The following is an 18,270-nucleotide window of genomic DNA, read 5'->3' as shown; positions in this document are numbered from 1 at the left end:
GTAGTGCATTAAGAATAATGATGCATAATAAATGCTTGATGACAAGATTCCTCCCTTACATAATAGATGAGTTCTGTCAAATCATGCCAAGTTGTGTGTGATTATGTTTTCCAGGGTCAACTTTGTGTGGTGAATTTTATATGACACAGTGTTGTAAAAGATTTAAAGGCATTTTTTATTAGAAAATCTTGTTTTTTCATATAATATATATATATATATATATAAAAGCTCTATAACAAACAAATACAGTGACGTTTTTAAACAACAAAACAAAAATACTTCTGGCACTGTCTAAAAAAAAAAATCTATAAACATATTGCTCAGTGTTACGTCACAAGTACAAAATTCTGCCACTAAAAGGAAGAGAACAGTTAATACAGTCGTTTTGTTAGTAGACGTGATGCATTCACAGGCGCACGGAGAGAAAAAAGGCTCTCAAGGACGTTTTTGCAATCAAAGGGTTTTCAGATCTGACTGTGCGCTCCCACGCGACACTCGTGACATTTACGTTGCGTTGTGTGCGCTGCTTACTCACCGATCAAGTATTCGGCCTTCAGACTTAACGAGAGAAACGTCACGTTTATGCTTTTGTTTAATTCAAGTAACCTGATGTGACAAATCGGGAACTCTCCAGCCTACATGCGGAGGATGAAACTGCTTTTAACCAGAGCTCTGGTGGCAGGTGTTACGGTGACGTGCATTACTGCCTGAAAGGATGACCCTACAGAAACTGTCCATTAAGTCTGAATATAAAGGTCTGTGCATGGCTCATAACGGACGCAAACACTGTCCTCACTCTAACGACCTACACTCAAATCAATTGCTTGTTCCAGCCGATTTTAATATCGACGTCTTACACTTAACAAGATCCATGTCTAAGAGAAGAACAGACAGTTATTGAACATGAATTGACCCCCTTCCCCCGCTCCAGGATTACATTGCCTCTCACTTCGCCCAGCGTTTCTTCCCTCGTATGAATATTTCTGGACTCTCACAAAAGTAAAGTCACTGCACTTTTGATTCTGTTTCAAAGCCTTGATCATCATCAAAAGCGTCGCCCCGATGTCTTTGTTCTTACAACTCTGAGACAGAACTGTCTCTCAGTTTTCCTCTTAGTCAGGAGGACTGTGCAGCGGCAGCAGCGGAGAACCGTGGATCTTAATCCACGGCTGCCATCTGGGCATCCGTCCAGCGATCTTCAGTGTCGCTGCCTCGCTTCGTCCGTCCGTCCTCGCCTCCTCTTCAGTCGGAGTCGTCGCCGTCGTCGTCGTCGTCCGAGCTCGGGCCCTCGTCCTCCGAGGAGCTCGGGTCTTTGGTGCTGGCATCTGAGATCATGCCGTCTGAACTGTCGATCTCTATGGACGTCTCTGACATGTAGAGGTGGACGGCCCTTGACGGGTGGCTGGGACGCACACACAGGAAGAGGGGACATGCAGCAAGGGGAGGTAAAAGCAACACAGCACACACAGAAACACACAGACAGAGGGAAATGCATTCATGCATGACATGTTCATGTATTATTTATGTACATGCATGTGCATAAGTTAGACACAACAGGGAGAGGACAAAGACGAACACACAGCGACACAAACACAGCAGCAGGGACAAAGGATTAGCATCACACAGGGTTAAGTCGTCCCAGGTTGAGAGCGAAGGTCGGTTTTAAAATATCCTGATTTGGGTCAAATTATTTTCTTCCTTCGCCAGGCAAAGATTCGGTTTTGAAGTCTGAGTAAATGTGAGATGGCAGCAAAAGTTGTCAACTTTTCCTTGAGAGGCGTTTGAAGTCTGATGTGTACACATTTTTTTTTTTTTTTTTTTTACAGTAAGCGATTATGGCAGCTTTTACAGAGAGATCTGAAAACCCAAGAGAGAGGCAAAGAAGTCCCACGTGCCCAGGAGAAAAAAAAAAAAGAAATTTTTGACCAAACAGCTCATTGTTCAAAACAGACAATAGAAAACACTTTGTCTTTGTGAATGAAATTTAGACTCAATATTGCTTTTAATCAAGTGCTAGTAGAATTTAGTTTGGTAGTAAAGTATAAAATGTCTGTTTCCAACAAGTGCTCACCTTCAGGTTCTGATTATTTCTGCAGCAGTCACAAAATCAGTCTAATAACACCACAGAAATCCAGCGAAAAACAGAAACGTACACCGGCATCCTCCTGCAGGTTCAGAAGAACTACAGTAACAACTGATAACACTGAGTCGATAAAAGCTTTGTATGGGGCTTTGTGAGGTTTCCCATCATCTGGTGATTAAAGTTAAATTTCAATAGAAGCCATGAGACTGCTCGTTCACTGTTCCACGGCTTCTATTGTTTGTTGAGATAATATATCAAACGTGGTTTGTGCTGCATTGGTATGTCGGAGGTCAAAATGTATTAGTAGGGAAGTAAACAGCAGGAATAGGCCATTGTTCTACCTCTACATCATCAAAACATTTACACTAAACAGGAAATGTTTAGCCCATTTAGCCGAACAAGAAAAGATGAACTGATAAAAACACTTGGTTCCCTCCAGAAACAAAAAGGCACACGGTGATATTATAAAAGATACACAGCAGTTGGGCTGAAGTTCTGCATCTACAGCTTTTTTTTTTTCTTTTTTTTTTTAACACAAAGGCACATTCTTGTTTTATTTCTGGTAAAAGACAGCTGCCCATCGACTGGTCCAGGTTTTGGGGACTGACGGAGGAAGGAGGAAGTGAAGTGTCCAGCAGGAAAAAACCCCAGGAGAGAGGGAGCACCACAAGCCCCGATCCCCAGAGTCAGACGACAAGAGAGAGAGGGAGAGAGAGAAAGGAAGTGTTTTCCTGATTCCTCCCTCTATCTCCCCCTCTCCTCCTCTCCTCCTCTCCCTCTGTCTTTCTCCCGGTCTTACCACGCAGTGGGATCTTTTCTCTCCTTGCGGGGAGGAGCCTCCTCGTTCCCTTCCAGCTGCCTCTGTCTCTTTTTCTTGCACCTCCTGCAGGACACGATGATGACGAGGAGGATGACGACGCCGGCGATACCGCCCGCGATGGCCAGCGCCAGAAGGACAAGTCCAGAGAAAGAGGCTATCGGTGAGAAGGAGAACACTGTCAGTCACTTTGGTCCAGATTGAAATATCTCAGCAGCTACTGGATGGATTGAAGTTAAATTTTATACATATTCATGGTCCCCAGAGGATGAATCCTGATGACTTTGGTGATGACCCAGGGAACTTAGGACCCTTTCATAGAACCATGGGAACTACGGACACAGGGAATGTAGAACCCTGGGAATAGAGAACCTGGGGAACTTGGAACTGAAGGAACATAGGACCCTGTGTGTTGAAGTATGTCAACAACTATTGGTTGGATTGAAGTTAAATTTTGTACACACATTCATGGTCCCCAGTGGATGAATTATAATGACTCTGGTGCTGCCCTGATCGTTTCCACCAGAAACGTCAACAAAAATTAGCTAGATTTTCCATTAAATTTGGTACAGGCATCAAGATTTCTTCATCTGGCGCCACCATCAGGTCAAAGTTTCAAAGTTTATCCAGTCGGTTTATCACCACATTGTGTACCTAAACTATGGACACTCCCATCAGCCTCAAATACACTTGAGTTTAGTGCCAGTTAGCAACTGTTGCTGTTGCTGTAGTTATGAGTACGATCTGTCACACAGGGCCACAGCTAAATATCTAATTACAAGTACTTTAATCATCACTATGACAATAATAAATCACAGCATAGGTTGAAAATGAATCTGCTGACCTGAGTAGACGACACGGAGTCGAATCTCTCCAACCGGCCCGTGGACGTCCGGCGGGTTCTTCACCTGGCAGATGTAGGTGCCGTTGTAGGTGAACTTGACCTGTCGAATTATGATGGACGCGTCACGGCCCATGATGTCACCGTCCCAAACGACTCGCTTCCTGAAAATGCCCTCTAAAGGCGGATAGGCTCGCTGCTGGTAGTGGAACACCTTGAAGAGCAGATTTGGTCGTAGCAACGGTGAGATTGATTGGTTTGATTGTCACAGACAGACAGTCATACCAAACTGACAACAGAGATGCCGGGGGAAGGATGGCATTTTATTCTCAGGGAGAAAGAAATACGAGACATAATCCTCGACTGGCTGCATATTTTTCACTGTATTCTCAATATGCACACACACACAGACACAGGCTGTCTTGGATGCTCCATAGGGAGCCTGATGACTCACCAGCTCCTCTCTCAGTTGGCTGAGGGGGTGGATGCTCCCTGACACAATGAGGGAGGTTTGAGGTTTGATTAAAACACACACACACACACACACACACACTCACCGACTCCTCTCGGCCTTGCGTGAGAGGTCTGAAGGTCCAGGAGATGACGACGGAGTTGGGGTTGATAGGAGCCGAACTCTGGAACGTGCACTTGAGACGAACGTCCGTCCCGTTCACCGCCTCCATTTCCCCAGATGTGTATATGCGGATCCCGCTGACCTGCAGCACGCCTGCAAAATGCACAAACATGTGGCACAGAAGCAGAGTTTAAACCAGAATGCACGGCACACAGAGCAAAATCAATACAGACATATACACGAGGGCTTTTTGAAAGAAGCACAAATACATAAAAAACAGCAGAAGAGATGCTGTATGCGTTCACCCCCATCAGTAAGTTCCTGCCTAGTGAGTGAATGCAGTGTACCCAGTGACCTTACCTCTGCCTACGCAGAGCTGCTGCAAGAAAAATCACTAACTCAAAGTTGTCGCTATTAACTGTATTAGATACATGAAGCACACCACACACTGAAACCCTGCAGACTGGTCCAAAAGGACATGATAAGATCTACAATCAGTGAGTGAACTTCCTTCAAACATCTGCTCCATTACATCCCGAAAGGCCAAACTGATTTCAGAATCTGTGACACTTTATGAATAATAGCCTCTTTAGCTACAGTACCGCAGCTGAGACAGGGCTGAAATTGAGAGTCTGCTGTATATTATATAGATGTGGACTATATCAATCTTTACAGTATGTGGTAGACCTATTAGACGGAAAATGAATGGACTGGAAGAGCGGAGAGGGATATTGGCAACGATTTGGCTCTTCCACATAATGATGGATGGAGCTCCCCAGAAAGTAGTCAGTGCCGACACACACACACATACACGACACAGAAATGCACATGCATGCCCTGGGCCCAAGTAGAGACATGCTTAAAGCAGAGCTCCTGCCTGGCAGCTGGTCGACATCGCATCAGAAAACCAGCTGATCCAGGAGACTGTAGAGCCTTGTTTACGAAGGCAGATCCAAAACGTTTTCTGAGGCCGCCCAGGGAGAATGTATGTGCATCTGTGGAAGTCTGTGTGCAGGCTGTCTAGCCCAAATCACCAGGGCTATTTATAGGAAAAGCTCTGCATATTCTAATAATATCAGGAGCCATGTCTAGCTTTATTAAAGTCAATGCCTAGGCACACAGCACACGGTCCATCTGCAGAGCTAGCAGCCACAGTGTGCTCAGGGTGGCAGAGACTCGTCCTAATGTCATTAGCACACTTCATAAGAAGACCCTGAAGAACAAGTCAAACACTTGATGAGAAGCTCTATCAGGCGCACTTGAAGGGCCGTCTGTGACACTGTTACCTGATGTGTCATCCCAGGCTTCAGTTTTTATTGATGAATCAAGCAGGAGAAAGGTTATAAAACGGATAAGGATTGCACAAAGCATGCAGCAGTTTCACAGTGATTCATATGTTGGATATGAATTTTATCGTAAAGATTTTCAGCCCTAAACAGGTGGTTTATTCTGCAATCTAAAATGTGAGAAAAGTTTAGGGAAGAAGGCAAATTGAGCCGTATCGTTTCCCCCTGCATCATAATCACAGCGAGCATTAAGGCAGGAGCTAACTGGGGAAAATGTCAGCGGGGTCTTGGCTTCTCTGGCAGCGCTGTTCTGTTCCTTATCAGGCTGCAAAGAGTTTCCTGTGGGCTGGGATGAGAGAGCGGGGCGACCAGACAGCCCCCGCACAGCATTAAACAGACAGGCTTCTCTCTCATCGCCCGGGCCCTGACAGCGCTCTAACAGCCTAATGTGTTTTAAATGAGCCCGATGAAACCTGGGAGTGAGTGTGGACGAGTGAGCAATACAGGCAGAGTACACGCTGCAAGAAATGTCCCTCTTTTGCTAATCGTCGGGTCTTGTTTTTATAAGAACTGTATTTTTTTTTTTTTTTTTTTGGAATGGAAAAAAAAGTGTGCCAATGCAGTGACACTGCGGTATATGCTTATTTTGGGATTATTCTGCATGAGTGCCTTAAAAATAAGGCGGGTACTTCAACTTGTGTCAATGAATTGCTGCTTAAGTCAAGAAAGATTGGTTTGTATTGTAAACAATTCAACAAATCTCACCCATCTGGCAGATATTTTTGCTTACATAAGGAAAAATAAGGCTTTAATTTTATTTCTGTGTAATGATTTTCTCTGATGGATTGACTTGAAAAGCCTCTACTCCCACCATCCTCTCTCTCTCTACCTCTTCTACCTGGCAGTGTACAGAAAAACACTGAAGTTAGTGGATTAAACTGCATGTGTTTAGGATATTCATTAAGCTGATTGCATCAGTTCTGGCTGTATCAGTACAGCCGGTAATGACTCCCTCGGCGGCTCGACTGAATGTGTGTGTTTGTGCGTCAAATGTGTGTACGTGAATTTTTGTAGAGATGTTCAACAATCCTAACAACAGTGGTGATTTCCTGACTTTTCCCCTAGTGCCACAATGAGGTCAGACATAATGACAAGATTAGGTCAGACGTTCATGGTGCCCTCAGGATGAATTTATTAACTTTGGGGAAACTGTTCATTTAGCGCCATCATCAGGTCAACATTTGTTACGTGGGTTATCACAGCTCATTTTTATGTGTGTCGTGTGTCATTTCACGCGCCATCGTTTCTCTATACTAACCCCTAACCCTAACCCTAAACAAAATGTTAAATAACATGCGTGTAAAATAATGCGAAAAGCTTAAAATGTGTAGCAAGAAGATCACATAGGGTAGTTTGGTTTATAACAAAATACTCGCAAAACTAATGACACTCCTGCCTGAGCTTCATTTTAATGCTAATTAGCAAATGTTAGCATGCTAACACGCAAAATTAAGATAGGGAACTAGTGTTGTTGTGTCCATGTTAGCACAGTGACATTAGCATTACAGCCTCATAGAGCTGCTAATGTGGTTATAGAGCGAGTCACTCCTACGTTCCCCAGATTTATATAGCATATACTGGGAACATGTCAACGAATCCTGTGTTCCCCATTTCTACATTTGCGCAAAGGTCCCATGTTCCCAGAGTCCTATGTTCCTGAACTCTTTTTATAACGTATAATGGGAACCTGATAAAGATGTTCCCCAGCTCTGCTGACACGCAATATGTCACTGGTGACTGTGGGAACTTGTCAAAGTTCCCTAGCACTGCTGTATGAACTGGGGAACACAGGACCGTGGGAATGTAAGACAGTGGGAACAGAGGACCCTGGGAACTTAGGACACTGGGAACTTAGGACCATGGGAACAGAGGACACTGGGAACTTAGGACCATGGGAACAGAGGACACTGGGAACAGAGGACCCTGGGAACTTAGGACCATGGGAACATTACATTGAGGAGAACGTTCATTGCTCATCAAAACAGCATCCACAGTTAAACCCCTCCATCTCTATATCCTCATTTCATAGAGTATAATACTCATGATTAGCTTAGCAACATAGCTTAATGCCTATCCTCCTCAACCAAATTGCTCAAGAGCTGATGCTGAAATGATTCATCATGCTTCATAAATGAGGAGAAAAAGCAGGTCCTCCAGGCCAAAACACCTCATTTCAAATTAACCAGTCTATTTACAGAACATTAAATAAGCGTTGCTAATCTCCTTTCAACAACAACAACAAAAAACCCGCTTTCAACTATGCCATCTTCTGACACAAGCTGAGCTGATTGAGAATTGAGGTTAATTGGGCCTTTTTGAAGGCAGAATGGATATTAGTGGAATGACAGAACAGTTAGGGTTATGTACAGTGCCTCAATTACTACAATAATTTGTCCCTGCAGCTAAAAGTACATGATCGCTATTTAATCAGTCATTAGCAGACACTAATTGGCTCCATTACGAGTGAAGACATTAAGCACGCAGATTTTTACACATTTAGAGAAAGAGAGATAAATAAGCAGAAATGAGAGAGTGAGCTTTAAGTGATGAACAAGAGCAGGATGATTGAGTAGATGAGTGAGTAAGACGCTTGTGGATGGAGCTGGAGGATAACAAAACGAATGCATTATTCTACATAACAGCAGTCTGTAAGGAGGAGATAAGATAATGCCGCTTTGTTGTTTGCTTGTTTGTCCATCTGTTCTTCTACTCCTACCCGTCCTCTCTGTCCACTCCCAGTCTCTCGCTTGTTTATGTCTGGACATCCTGCCAGTGCTGACCACACCCAGCATCCAGAGACAGAGAGGGAGAGAGCTTTCACGGCTTATTAAGATGGAGTTATGTACCCCACAGAGGGAGGGCAGGGCCAGAGTGGTGCAGACAGATATAAGAATTTATCCTAATTATGTTTCACATACTGCGGACACGGTCTACCATGCTGTAGTATTCTTGCAAAAATACTACTACAAATCTTATCCGGAAACACTTAGTATGAATTTTCTTGCAAGTTTATATCTTTCATGTAATCAGTAGTAAGAAGAGAAAGGGATATTAATTTAAATGGTGCAAAAGCTTTTAATTACTTGAAGGTATTGCTGAGTCAGAGCTAAGAAGGGAAAAAAATCTCAGATCATGTCAAGCATCGATAAAAGCCTAGTCTCTGTATTTATTCAGAGCTTATTAAAGTCATTAAACGCTATGAATGACTCTACACTGGTAATTAAAAAGACAAAATTAGTCTTTTCCTCAAGTGTGCTGACACCCAAATTATGTTAAGACCCCCCAAAAAGGCTCTGAGCCTTCAACATAACCAAAAAAAAAAAAAAAAAAAGGCAAGCAGTTGCTGAAAGAAAATTCAATTTGTTTCCAAGCCAAAGGAAAAATAACTGTATTTACAACAAACAATAGAAAGCCTCTCCTTGGATCTGATGTCTCCTTTCTAACCGGAACGAACATCAAAACCTAACAGAAATAGAGCAGCGACAACAGGACAAGAACCAAAAGAAACAACAGAGGAGAACTCAGACATAAACACAAACTGCTGCTACAGGTGGAAGAGGGAACGAGTCAACGCTGCTTCATAGATTCCCTTTCAATCAGACCAGACCAGATACACCTGAGGGAACAAAGACATCATGAGTCAAGATCATCTTTCACATTGTAACCAGCTGGAATGTACGCCGATTACCTGAACTTTCCCACGTGGGATTTCACCTCAGGTCAGCATCTTATCTGATGCAAACATCTGCAGAAAGAGTGTGTGTGTGTGTGTGTGTGTGTGTGTGTGTGTGTGTTGTTGTTAATGTAAACTCCAGATGTTTCTACAGATATAGTATCGGGACTAGGTGTCTTCCATTGTTAGGCACATGTGTGCATCGGCATGTGTTCGGCTCGGCTTCTCTCAGGGGAATCACTCTTGGCACAAGTCCATACCCACATACACATTGCATTAGATGTACTGGTATTGGCATTAGTCCATAATATCTGTCAATATATCCAATATATCACAATAAACTGAACTTGCTGAACCTTCAATACACTTTATTCTTCCTGTCAACATCACTGCACTGGTCCACTTGCCCCGTCTGAAGCCAAAGAGGCCAAATACTTTCATCTACTGTAAAATAATCAAACCAAGCCCACTCCAGTGTGATTAGGTTTGCTTGGCTTGGCAGTCATCCCAAGACTGTATAAAAGCCTTCCAAGGTGGCAGAAAAAATATCAAGTGGTGTTTGACCCGCCTGTATAATATTTCACCTGATGTCAAAGAGAGCAGGCAGGTTTTAAAGGTTTTAATTCACAGTGTCTTTTATCTCGGATACGTAGAAGAAACAGTTTTTCTTCTACAATAGCTGAAAAAAATCTGCATTTTCTGTACCAATCAGAATTGATTATTCACTAAGCCCCACCCCCCCCCTTATTAACTGATACCATGTCTGTAAAAGCTAGCACATATGCAGGTCACCATGATATCGGTGCTTTTGGAATTTTTGAATCACCGAAATATGTCTGCAAGCGTGTTCTGTATTTACATCATGTTACATGTGAAAAGACCTTTAGATAAAAGCAGACCTCTTATTTCTAGCTGTCAGTTTACAGTGCTTTCAGAACAGCTAAGGGGTGTTGTTAAGGCCTTTACAGACTGAGATCATGATGAATTATCGCCACAAAATTGCGAAACATTCGCCTCTAGCAGTCTGTGATTGTTTTTGTCATTATTTGTGGAGCCAAAGCTCAGAAAAATCAGCCTTGTTCTGAAAATTATGTTGCTTTTTTGACACCTAATATTCAGGTTCTGTGAAACTATATTGATGCACAAATTAAATGCATCCAAAAAAAAAAAAAAAAAAACACCCTCAGTGTGTAAAGAGCTTTAGGCACAACACTGTAGTTGTAAACCACAGCTGCTTGGGACTTGTTTTGTTAGTACATCAGGCCTAAACAACAATCCTTTGATATGATTTTCAAAACATATTCACCTGCTCTTTGGAGAATTTAAAAATTTTCCACCACATTTCACAAAAAAATCTCTCAACTAGTTGAGGTATTCTGTTAACACACGAACAAACAAACAGAAATGTCTTTACAGATGTATTTACTCATCTTAGTAACCGTTACCAAGGGTAGCATTTCCAAAACTTAAGCATTTTCAGGCCACTCTGGGTGTGTTTCACACTGCAGCGAGGCATGCTCGGTATATTGAACTCTTGTCATAACTGCTCAGCAAACATTCTCTGGTATTCTAAATATTTTTCTTTGAATATCTCAAAAACAGTCCACAGAGTGAACAAACCGGTGCCCGGCCAAGTGCACAATCCAGAAGCTTAGGCAAAGTTTTGGTGTCGCCTTTTAGCTGGAGGGCTTGTTGATGCAGTAACTCATAAATATGCAGATTTATGGGGAAGCAGAGGGAACAAAGCTGGTTTTAGTTTTTTAAAAAAGTACGATAACAGCCATGATTAGATATGTTGTGACATTTAAGGACCTCCCGAGGATGCCACACACTGTTTAACAGGTGTTTCCTTTATGGTATACACTGCAGTCCTGGTATTTCCATTTGCAAAGAGGCTATTAAGTCTTCTTAGACTTTGAGAGAAGGGAGGAAAAACTGCAGGAGAAATCAAGCAGTTGGCCCGACTCTCTGAATCAGGAAATTGGTTTCATTACATTATTTCCTAGACGGTGTGTGTTTGTGCCTTTCCTCTCTTCATTATGGCTCACAAACAAAGGGACCACCAGAGGAAACCTGATTTTGTGTTGCACCCAGTTTTGGAGGAAACACTTAGGACAGGACCAAACACACACAAAGAGCCCAGTGGATTACAAAGAGCCTCCCCTCTTCTTTGTGAGAGGCTTCACAAGCCCAGGTTAGTTTTCTTTTCTCTCTTTTTTTTACAATGCCTGTCTTTCATGCAGCGCTGGACTGAGGGCTGGGAATACCAGGTTCAGGTAACAGTATGTTAGAGGAGGACGACGACATCGAGATGAGGGAGAGGGTAAGTGTTGAGTGGTGTAATGGGAGGGAATCCCTTAGCTGGACACAACGGCGTGCATCATACTGAGCTGTATATTTTCCCTATGCAGGCTCCACTGTTCACTCCACTCAGCCACGAACATGCAGTTGTGCCAAAACAAGCAAATACACCGCACAGCTGAAGGTACAGTGTGTGCTCATATGCATTTGTGTACTTTACTCCTGGGACTGTTTGTCTGGGTTTATGCCCCTTTCTTCCAACGAAGGGAAATCTTAAAGGATAATGTGTTCTGCTCGGTAAAACAGTCCATCTCTGTAGGAATCCTATCTGTAATGCTGTCAGACACTTTAATAACCTGAGCCTGTCAGTGGCAAAAACAAGCACTTTAGTGGACGATTGTCCATTGGATTACATTGCACTGGCTGACCTTATTAACACACTTGTTGCTGTATGAGGCCAAATCCTTGCACAACTAGGTTCTAAAATCTTGTTGAAAGTCTTTCCAGAAGAGCGGCGGCTGTTGAAGCAGCAGATTTAAGCACATGTGACTATCACACAGAGGTGTAAGATTCAAGCATCCACATACTTTTGGCCATAAAGAGAATGATAAAAGCAAACACGACCACATACCACAACATGAGGACTACCCTTCTCTTTCACTTCCACACTGTATTCAGTCGTTTGACTTTCTGCAGGTGGCGCCGCAGAAGGTCCTCTTTGTCCAAACAAAGCTGAAGTATGAAGTGCATCACAGCCAGAGAAACGAAGCAGACACCGGCTGTTTTGGCACAGCAAATCTACAAGACGTCACGAGCTTGATTTATGGGGATTCACTTTTTGTTACTACAGGGAAAAAACATGCATTTCTTTCTATGAAAATGTCACAAATTCCTATTCTGCCTGTGCGTTTACTGTGCTTACACTGCTTTCAACGCAGTAGTGTGTACGAACTAAACCAAACTATATAAAAAGTGTGTCTGAAAACACTCTAAAGGTCAGTCCAAACAGAGCCCGAGCGCCAGTCTCTTTTTTTGAACTCTTTCTTCCTCTCCTTCTCCCCGCCTTCCACCTGCTTCCTCCGGGCCAATTGTAATTCATCAGGCAGCGGTGTCCAGAGGAAACGTGTAGTGGGTGAGGGAGGATAAGAGTTTAATCCATCAAACCTCTTCCACTCCCCCCTCGCAGCTGACTCAACAACTTCTCACCAGGATTACAAACTCCTGAGAGGGGGGGTCCGACGCGTACGCTTCGATCCACCCTCGCTCCGAGCCCCCGCGGGCTTCTGTTGGACGGACAATCCGACCCTCAAAAGACTTGGTTTCACGTATTTACTATGAAACTAGCCTGGCCGTGTGCTCAGAGTCCCTGCAGCGGGATGAGTCAGACTGAATCCAGTCCCACTGTGACTTCCACCTCTGCTCCTGAGCCGATGAATAAGTCAGTGAATGACAAAATATACACAGATCAGAAGCCACGATGTGGAGGAGGTACAGACCTCTGCTCTTTGCTTTCTGCCTTAAAGGAGCATGCTACCAATTTTACCAATTAAAATCAGTTTAGTTGTCAAAAAACATACTACTAATCAGGGTTTTCTGTTAGTGCTTGCTGCTGGCTGCTTTCTTACTGTTTCAAGTCACGTCACCGTCATTTTTTTATAACGTTATATCTGTAATCTCAAACCGCATGAAGGATTTTTGTAATCAGAGAAACAAGCTGAGCAAACAGCCCCCTTTATGTCCTGTTTCCACCAAAAAAAACTACAGATTTTTAACGTGAAACAGTTTTATTCACAGTTTTTACAGATTTTAATCATGTGGTCCGTTTGTTTTGAAGAGGAGACCTGTGTGGATAGTAAAAACCTTGACGATGAATACTGAAGGAATCCTAACTTTAAAATACGATGAGCTAACATTAGTAGCAGCTCAGCTAACAGCCAACAGCCCCTTAACTGACGTCCTGTGTCTGCAGAAGAGCACTGACAAAGCACAGATTTTTATCATTAAACTACTTTATTCAGTGATTTTACCAGTTTTAACTACTGTGACTGTTTGTTTTGGAGGGGGGAGACATCTGAGGATAATTCGGCTAACGGTAAAAACCTCCAGAACAATAAACAATGAAGTAAATAATTTTTTCTTGAAGCAAGCCTATGTATATATAAACCAGAATTAGCAAAGGGCTACTGAAGGCACGTCAGTATCGTGGGATTCAACTGAAATTCTACCTGAACCCTCGCAGCCTGTCCTTCACCTGCCCCACCCTCTAACCCCTCCCTTCCCCTCCCAAGCTTACATATTCATTTAAATAGCCGAGTGCAGCGCCAGATAATTAGAGGGCAAAACCGGATCAGTTGCTGCCTCTGCTACTGTCTCTATATGCTGTAAAGTGCACTCTCTTTACTCAGCATTTTAAACAACGATGGCTGTAAGTCTGACTGAGTAACTCCCCCAGCCTGGGAAATTTAATCATCATGACTCCTGTGTATTTAATCACAAATTATTCAGCAACTGACGATGAAATTCCTCCTGGCTCTTTGCAGATGAGATGACTCAGAGAGTCGTCTGCTGATATTCTTTGGAAACTGCTGATTTATTCCATATGCCGTAAACCCCCGAGAGGGATTTGCGGACTTTCACTACCTGTTTACCATTACTCAAATAAAATAGTTTTGAGAACAAGTGACCAGCCAGCAGACCGTGGTCACAAATATGCAGTGTTTGCATGTGCACAAACAGCCTGAACCTGCAAACACAAACACTTTCTATTCAGTGAGAAATGTGCTTCAAATCCCTGTTTACATTTGGAGCCCGAGCACAGTCGTGATTTAAATCTTACACAGGGAGTGCCTTCGCCTTCATACTCCAACACTTCTCCGATGCGCCATAACCTCCATGTTTGGGATTGGCGTGAACGCGTCATTGTCAACTCTTACACAACCCCCCTGAGGCAATCCCATCAACCCAACACAAAGGCCAGACGTCCTCCAAGGTGTGTCAACACACAAGAGCAAAGCATGTCAGAAACCACAGCCATGCTTTGTTACACTGACCCAGCATTGTGGAGAGATTAGAGAGATAACGGCTACATCCCCGGTAAACAGAAACAAGAAGCCGCTCATCTGCTGTAAACCTGTGTTAAACTGAAGTCTAAACAACCAGCGTAAACACCTCATTCATGTCAGGCAACAAACGGCCATTTGTTCACATGTGTGTGTGCATGTGTGTGCTAAACCTGTAAGTCAGGACAGGTCGGTGCACGTCAGCCAGTAAACATCTCAGCCGTCTGGTTGATGGAAATTTTAAGAGGAAGAAACTTAAACTAAAGCACAGTGACAAAAAAGGACAGGTTTACCATCAACGGCAGAGGATGAAAAACTGTTAAGACTTTTAGCCTGTTTGTGTTTGGTAAAGAGAGAGGAGAAATGAGAGTAATCTGATATTAGTTTAGCATTTCCAGCATGTTTTCCCTCCTCATTAGCCAGTCACAGTTTGGGTGAGGTTTTACTTTGCCTCCAAGTTTTGAATCCAAGTAGTAGGACACGGGAGAGAACATGTTTAAATGTAATCTGATGCCCAGTGATTTCACAATTCTAGAAAATAGAGAACAGAATACTAATACTAATGTACTAAACTGTGGTATTTCCCTCTTTAAAAAATTATTTCTTCATTCATTCCCCCAACCCCCCACCCCCCAGACGAAGGGCAACAACCAGAGGCCTCAAAAGCCCTACATTCACCACGTGTCAGTTGATTTTGATAATTTGAACAATTAAAAATCTGCCCAAGAATTCACACCACAAAGGAACAACATCAACTAAGATAAGTCATGCATGACTTCTTTAATCTTAAACTTGCAACGTTTTAATGTTTCATGTTTTATTTATCATTATTATTATTTATTTATTTATTTTTGCAAACAGTTATTTACCAATATTATTCTTTTTTTGTTTCTACCAACTCTTGAGGGAAAAATTTGACTCTTTTATCGGCTAAATGCTAAATGCTAATGAAGGTAGGGTGGTTTGTTCCTTCTCTCTGATACGGCTTGACGCGGCGCCCCCTACAGCTGCAGGCTGTATAAGAAACATTCAATAATAAACATGCGGCGTGTTCCGGAACTCGATCGTCATGGTTACAGAAATAAAGCTTATGGACTGGATACAGTTTGGTTAGGTTTAGACACAGCGACTGCTATGTGAAGCTTAGGGAAAGACCGCGGTTTGGGCGTAAGTAAGTACTTCTGAAATATAAGGACTTTTGTTGTCATGGTTACAATCGCAGAACTATCACAGTAACAAGAAACAACAATGATTATTGAGCTCAAACAAGAAACTACCAGTGATCTCCCATGTCAAAGTCTAATTTGGACTTAACTGTGCTTTACGCTATGTCACCTGACTTCCTCCTTAGCTCCCATCATAATAGAGGTCGCCCAACAATGAGATGTAATAAGTTCCTAACACAAATGACCTGTGGGCTTGTTTTTTACAGGAGTTAAGTCTGACAGGCAGTGGGTTTTTAGAGATAACCGCTTCGAGACCTCTGTTTCCCACATGGTTTTAAATTAAATTGCCTCAATCTGACACACAGAAAAGCCCAGGCTAACAGTATTATTCAAATACAAGAATAATGGTTGTTTTTTTAGGTCTTTGTGTGAAGGACTATACTTGATGAGAATTTGTTGGGAGGGTGGGAGAGAGGGTACAAACACAAAGCACTAAGGGTGGGAGCGGCCTCAATAGGGACCCAACAACCCAATTAAAAAGTAAAATAACTGTTATTGTGTAAACGATGTAGAGAACATGTGGGACATGTTTTGGGACTGGCTGGATGCTCTGTTTTCATTCTGACTACTGTGTCATGAAAACACAAGAGCTTTTCACTTCTCCGGCATCGACCACAACTCACAAAATATAAAAACAACCACATCTGATCATGATCTAAAAATCCAAACAGTAAAAAAACACACACTAAATGAACTTTACAGAATACACAGAAGTGCATTTTGTAGCAATGAGAGGGAATAGAGATGATTCTCTTTGGTGTATATCATACATCTTTAAAAATAGACCCTTCACAGCAAGTCTGCAACTGTCTTTGATCAGAGTAATGCATGTCAAAACAGCAGTGAATGTATTAGCTTTTTTGTACAGAAATAAGAAGGAGGAGAAATGAATGATTGTTATTTTTGCACATATAATTGCAGCTATATAACATACATGTGTCATGGAGATACGATGATGAGTCTGCTGCTTGTTTCATCATGCCGTGCTGTTTCTGCCAACACAATAAAGCCAAAGGCGATGGAAGTGCTTACGGCACAACACACATGAGAACTGAGCTGTAATCAGTTCCAACATGCCGTTATTTGATTATCTATCCCTCTGTAGCCACACAGTACATTTATTCACGCTCCTGCTCTGTCTGACTGTGTTATGACTGATCTGCAAGCACATGCTCCTTGTAAACATAAGCAGCTTGCTGCTATAGTGAATCCCTCCATGGTTCTTTGGCAGTGGATGGACATGTTCAATCAATATAATCCACTTAAGTGGGATGGAGACAGATTACTTCAAGGTTAAACAACCTGGTGTCTGCTGAATGAATTGCCAATAATATGCCATATGACCTATTAATGTTCATTGCATGGTTGTTATGACCCAACTGACATATCCCGGACCCCCCTCATACGGGAAGCAGGTGGACTTATCTGCGTCCAGCGGGCCACTTCACAGCCTCTGTGACCATAAGCGCGGATGCACATTAATGGGCAGGAAAGGAGCGAGTTTGCATAAAACCAAAACACAATGCAGTCGACGGCAAATATACAGTAAAGTCATTATGTTGTGGCTAAGCCGTGCCAAGTCCTCCACTTCCCAATGACGCACGACGAGCGCTCACAGATGCGGGTTAGGGGTCTCTGTGGAGGTTTCAATAATGGACGCGCAATCAGGGTTTTCTCTTACTTTGAACCTCGATTGTCTGGAGCGTCTCTAAAGACTCACTAAGGACTTGTGGAAAAAACCACTGACAATGTAAACCCAAATCCAAAAATACACGGCCACGATATCATTTACACGTTTAACTGTGATCTTTATACTGTGATATTTAGACTTTTAGTGTTAGTTTGTTTTTGGACTGCTGTATCCAAGGATGAATAAGAAGAAATCAAAACATCTAAAAACTTGGATTAAGTGTTGAACAGCAGCCTGCGTTTAATCTAAATCATCTTTTCACTCGGATTACACACTCAGAACAAACCAGGGTCTCACCTGAAGCTGCGAGTCCAGACAGGACGGTGAAGACATAGAGCCCCTTTACGCACATTGGATGGACGGCTGGTTTTCCGATGACCAAGAGACCGGGAGTCAGCTAACCCACCGAGACTCCTCCGCCGATTCACAAACACAGGAAAACCCCGAGCGACGAGTCTTTGGATCCCCTGTCGGAGAGGGATGAAGACATGAAAGTTGCGGTGAGTCCTCTCTCTATTCCTCTGTCTCTCTCTCCAAAGACGCGTCCCAACTCGCCGCTGCCCTCACGCATTTCATCTCAGCACCCTCCCACCACATTTTCGGGCGGAGTAACAAAGTCATCCGCTCTCCTCTCCGCCGTCTTATCTCTCTCTCACATGT

General features: G+C 43.0%; 1 protein-coding gene and 1 long non-coding RNA gene across 2 annotated transcripts; one reads left to right on the top strand and one right to left on the bottom strand.

Moving 5' to 3' along the window:
• Positions 1 to 161: 161 nt before the first annotated feature.
• On the bottom strand, positions 162 to 18,168 carry LOC108890655 (myelin protein zero-like protein 2). Its single transcript, XM_018687621.2, has 5 exons — positions 17,908 to 18,168; positions 4,299 to 4,468; positions 3,745 to 3,955; positions 2,883 to 3,057; positions 162 to 1,402 (listed from the first exon to the last, which is right to left on the bottom strand). The coding sequence occupies exons 1-5, from the start codon at positions 17,960 to 17,962 to the stop codon at positions 1,243 to 1,245; spliced, it is 771 nt and encodes a 256-aa protein (XP_018543137.1). The 5' UTR covers positions 17,963 to 18,168; the 3' UTR covers positions 162 to 1,242.
• LOC127143747 (uncharacterized) lies at positions 9,459 to 17,900 on the top strand. The gene is made up of 3 exons (XR_007815357.1): positions 9,459 to 11,657; positions 11,746 to 11,819; positions 12,332 to 17,900. It is a non-coding gene; the product is annotated as an uncharacterized LOC127143747 (long non-coding RNA).
• Positions 18,169 to 18,270: the final 102 nt, after the last annotated feature.

The sequence above is a fragment of the Lates calcarifer genome, linkage group LG21 (assembly GCF_001640805.2).
Source record: "Lates calcarifer isolate ASB-BC8 linkage group LG21, TLL_Latcal_v3, whole genome shotgun sequence".
Lineage (NCBI taxonomy): Eukaryota > Metazoa > Chordata > Actinopteri > Centropomidae > Lates > Lates calcarifer.
The sequence above is the reverse complement of the archived record's forward strand: the minus strand, read 5'-3'. Positions and strand labels throughout refer to the sequence as shown.

Coding starts and splice junctions, on each gene's coding strand:
- LOC108890655 (XM_018687621.2), bottom strand. CDS start 17,962: ATGTGCGTAAAGGGGCTCTATGTCTTCACCGTCCTGTCTGGACTCGCA. Junction 3,058..3,744: donor ACTCCGTGTCGTCTACTCAG/GTCAGCAGATTC, acceptor TCTCACCGATAG/CCTCTTTCTCTGGACTTGTC. Junction 1,403..2,882: donor AGAAAAGATCCCACTGCGTG/GTAAGACCGGGA, acceptor TGTGCGTCCCAG/CCACCCGTCAAGGGCCGTCC.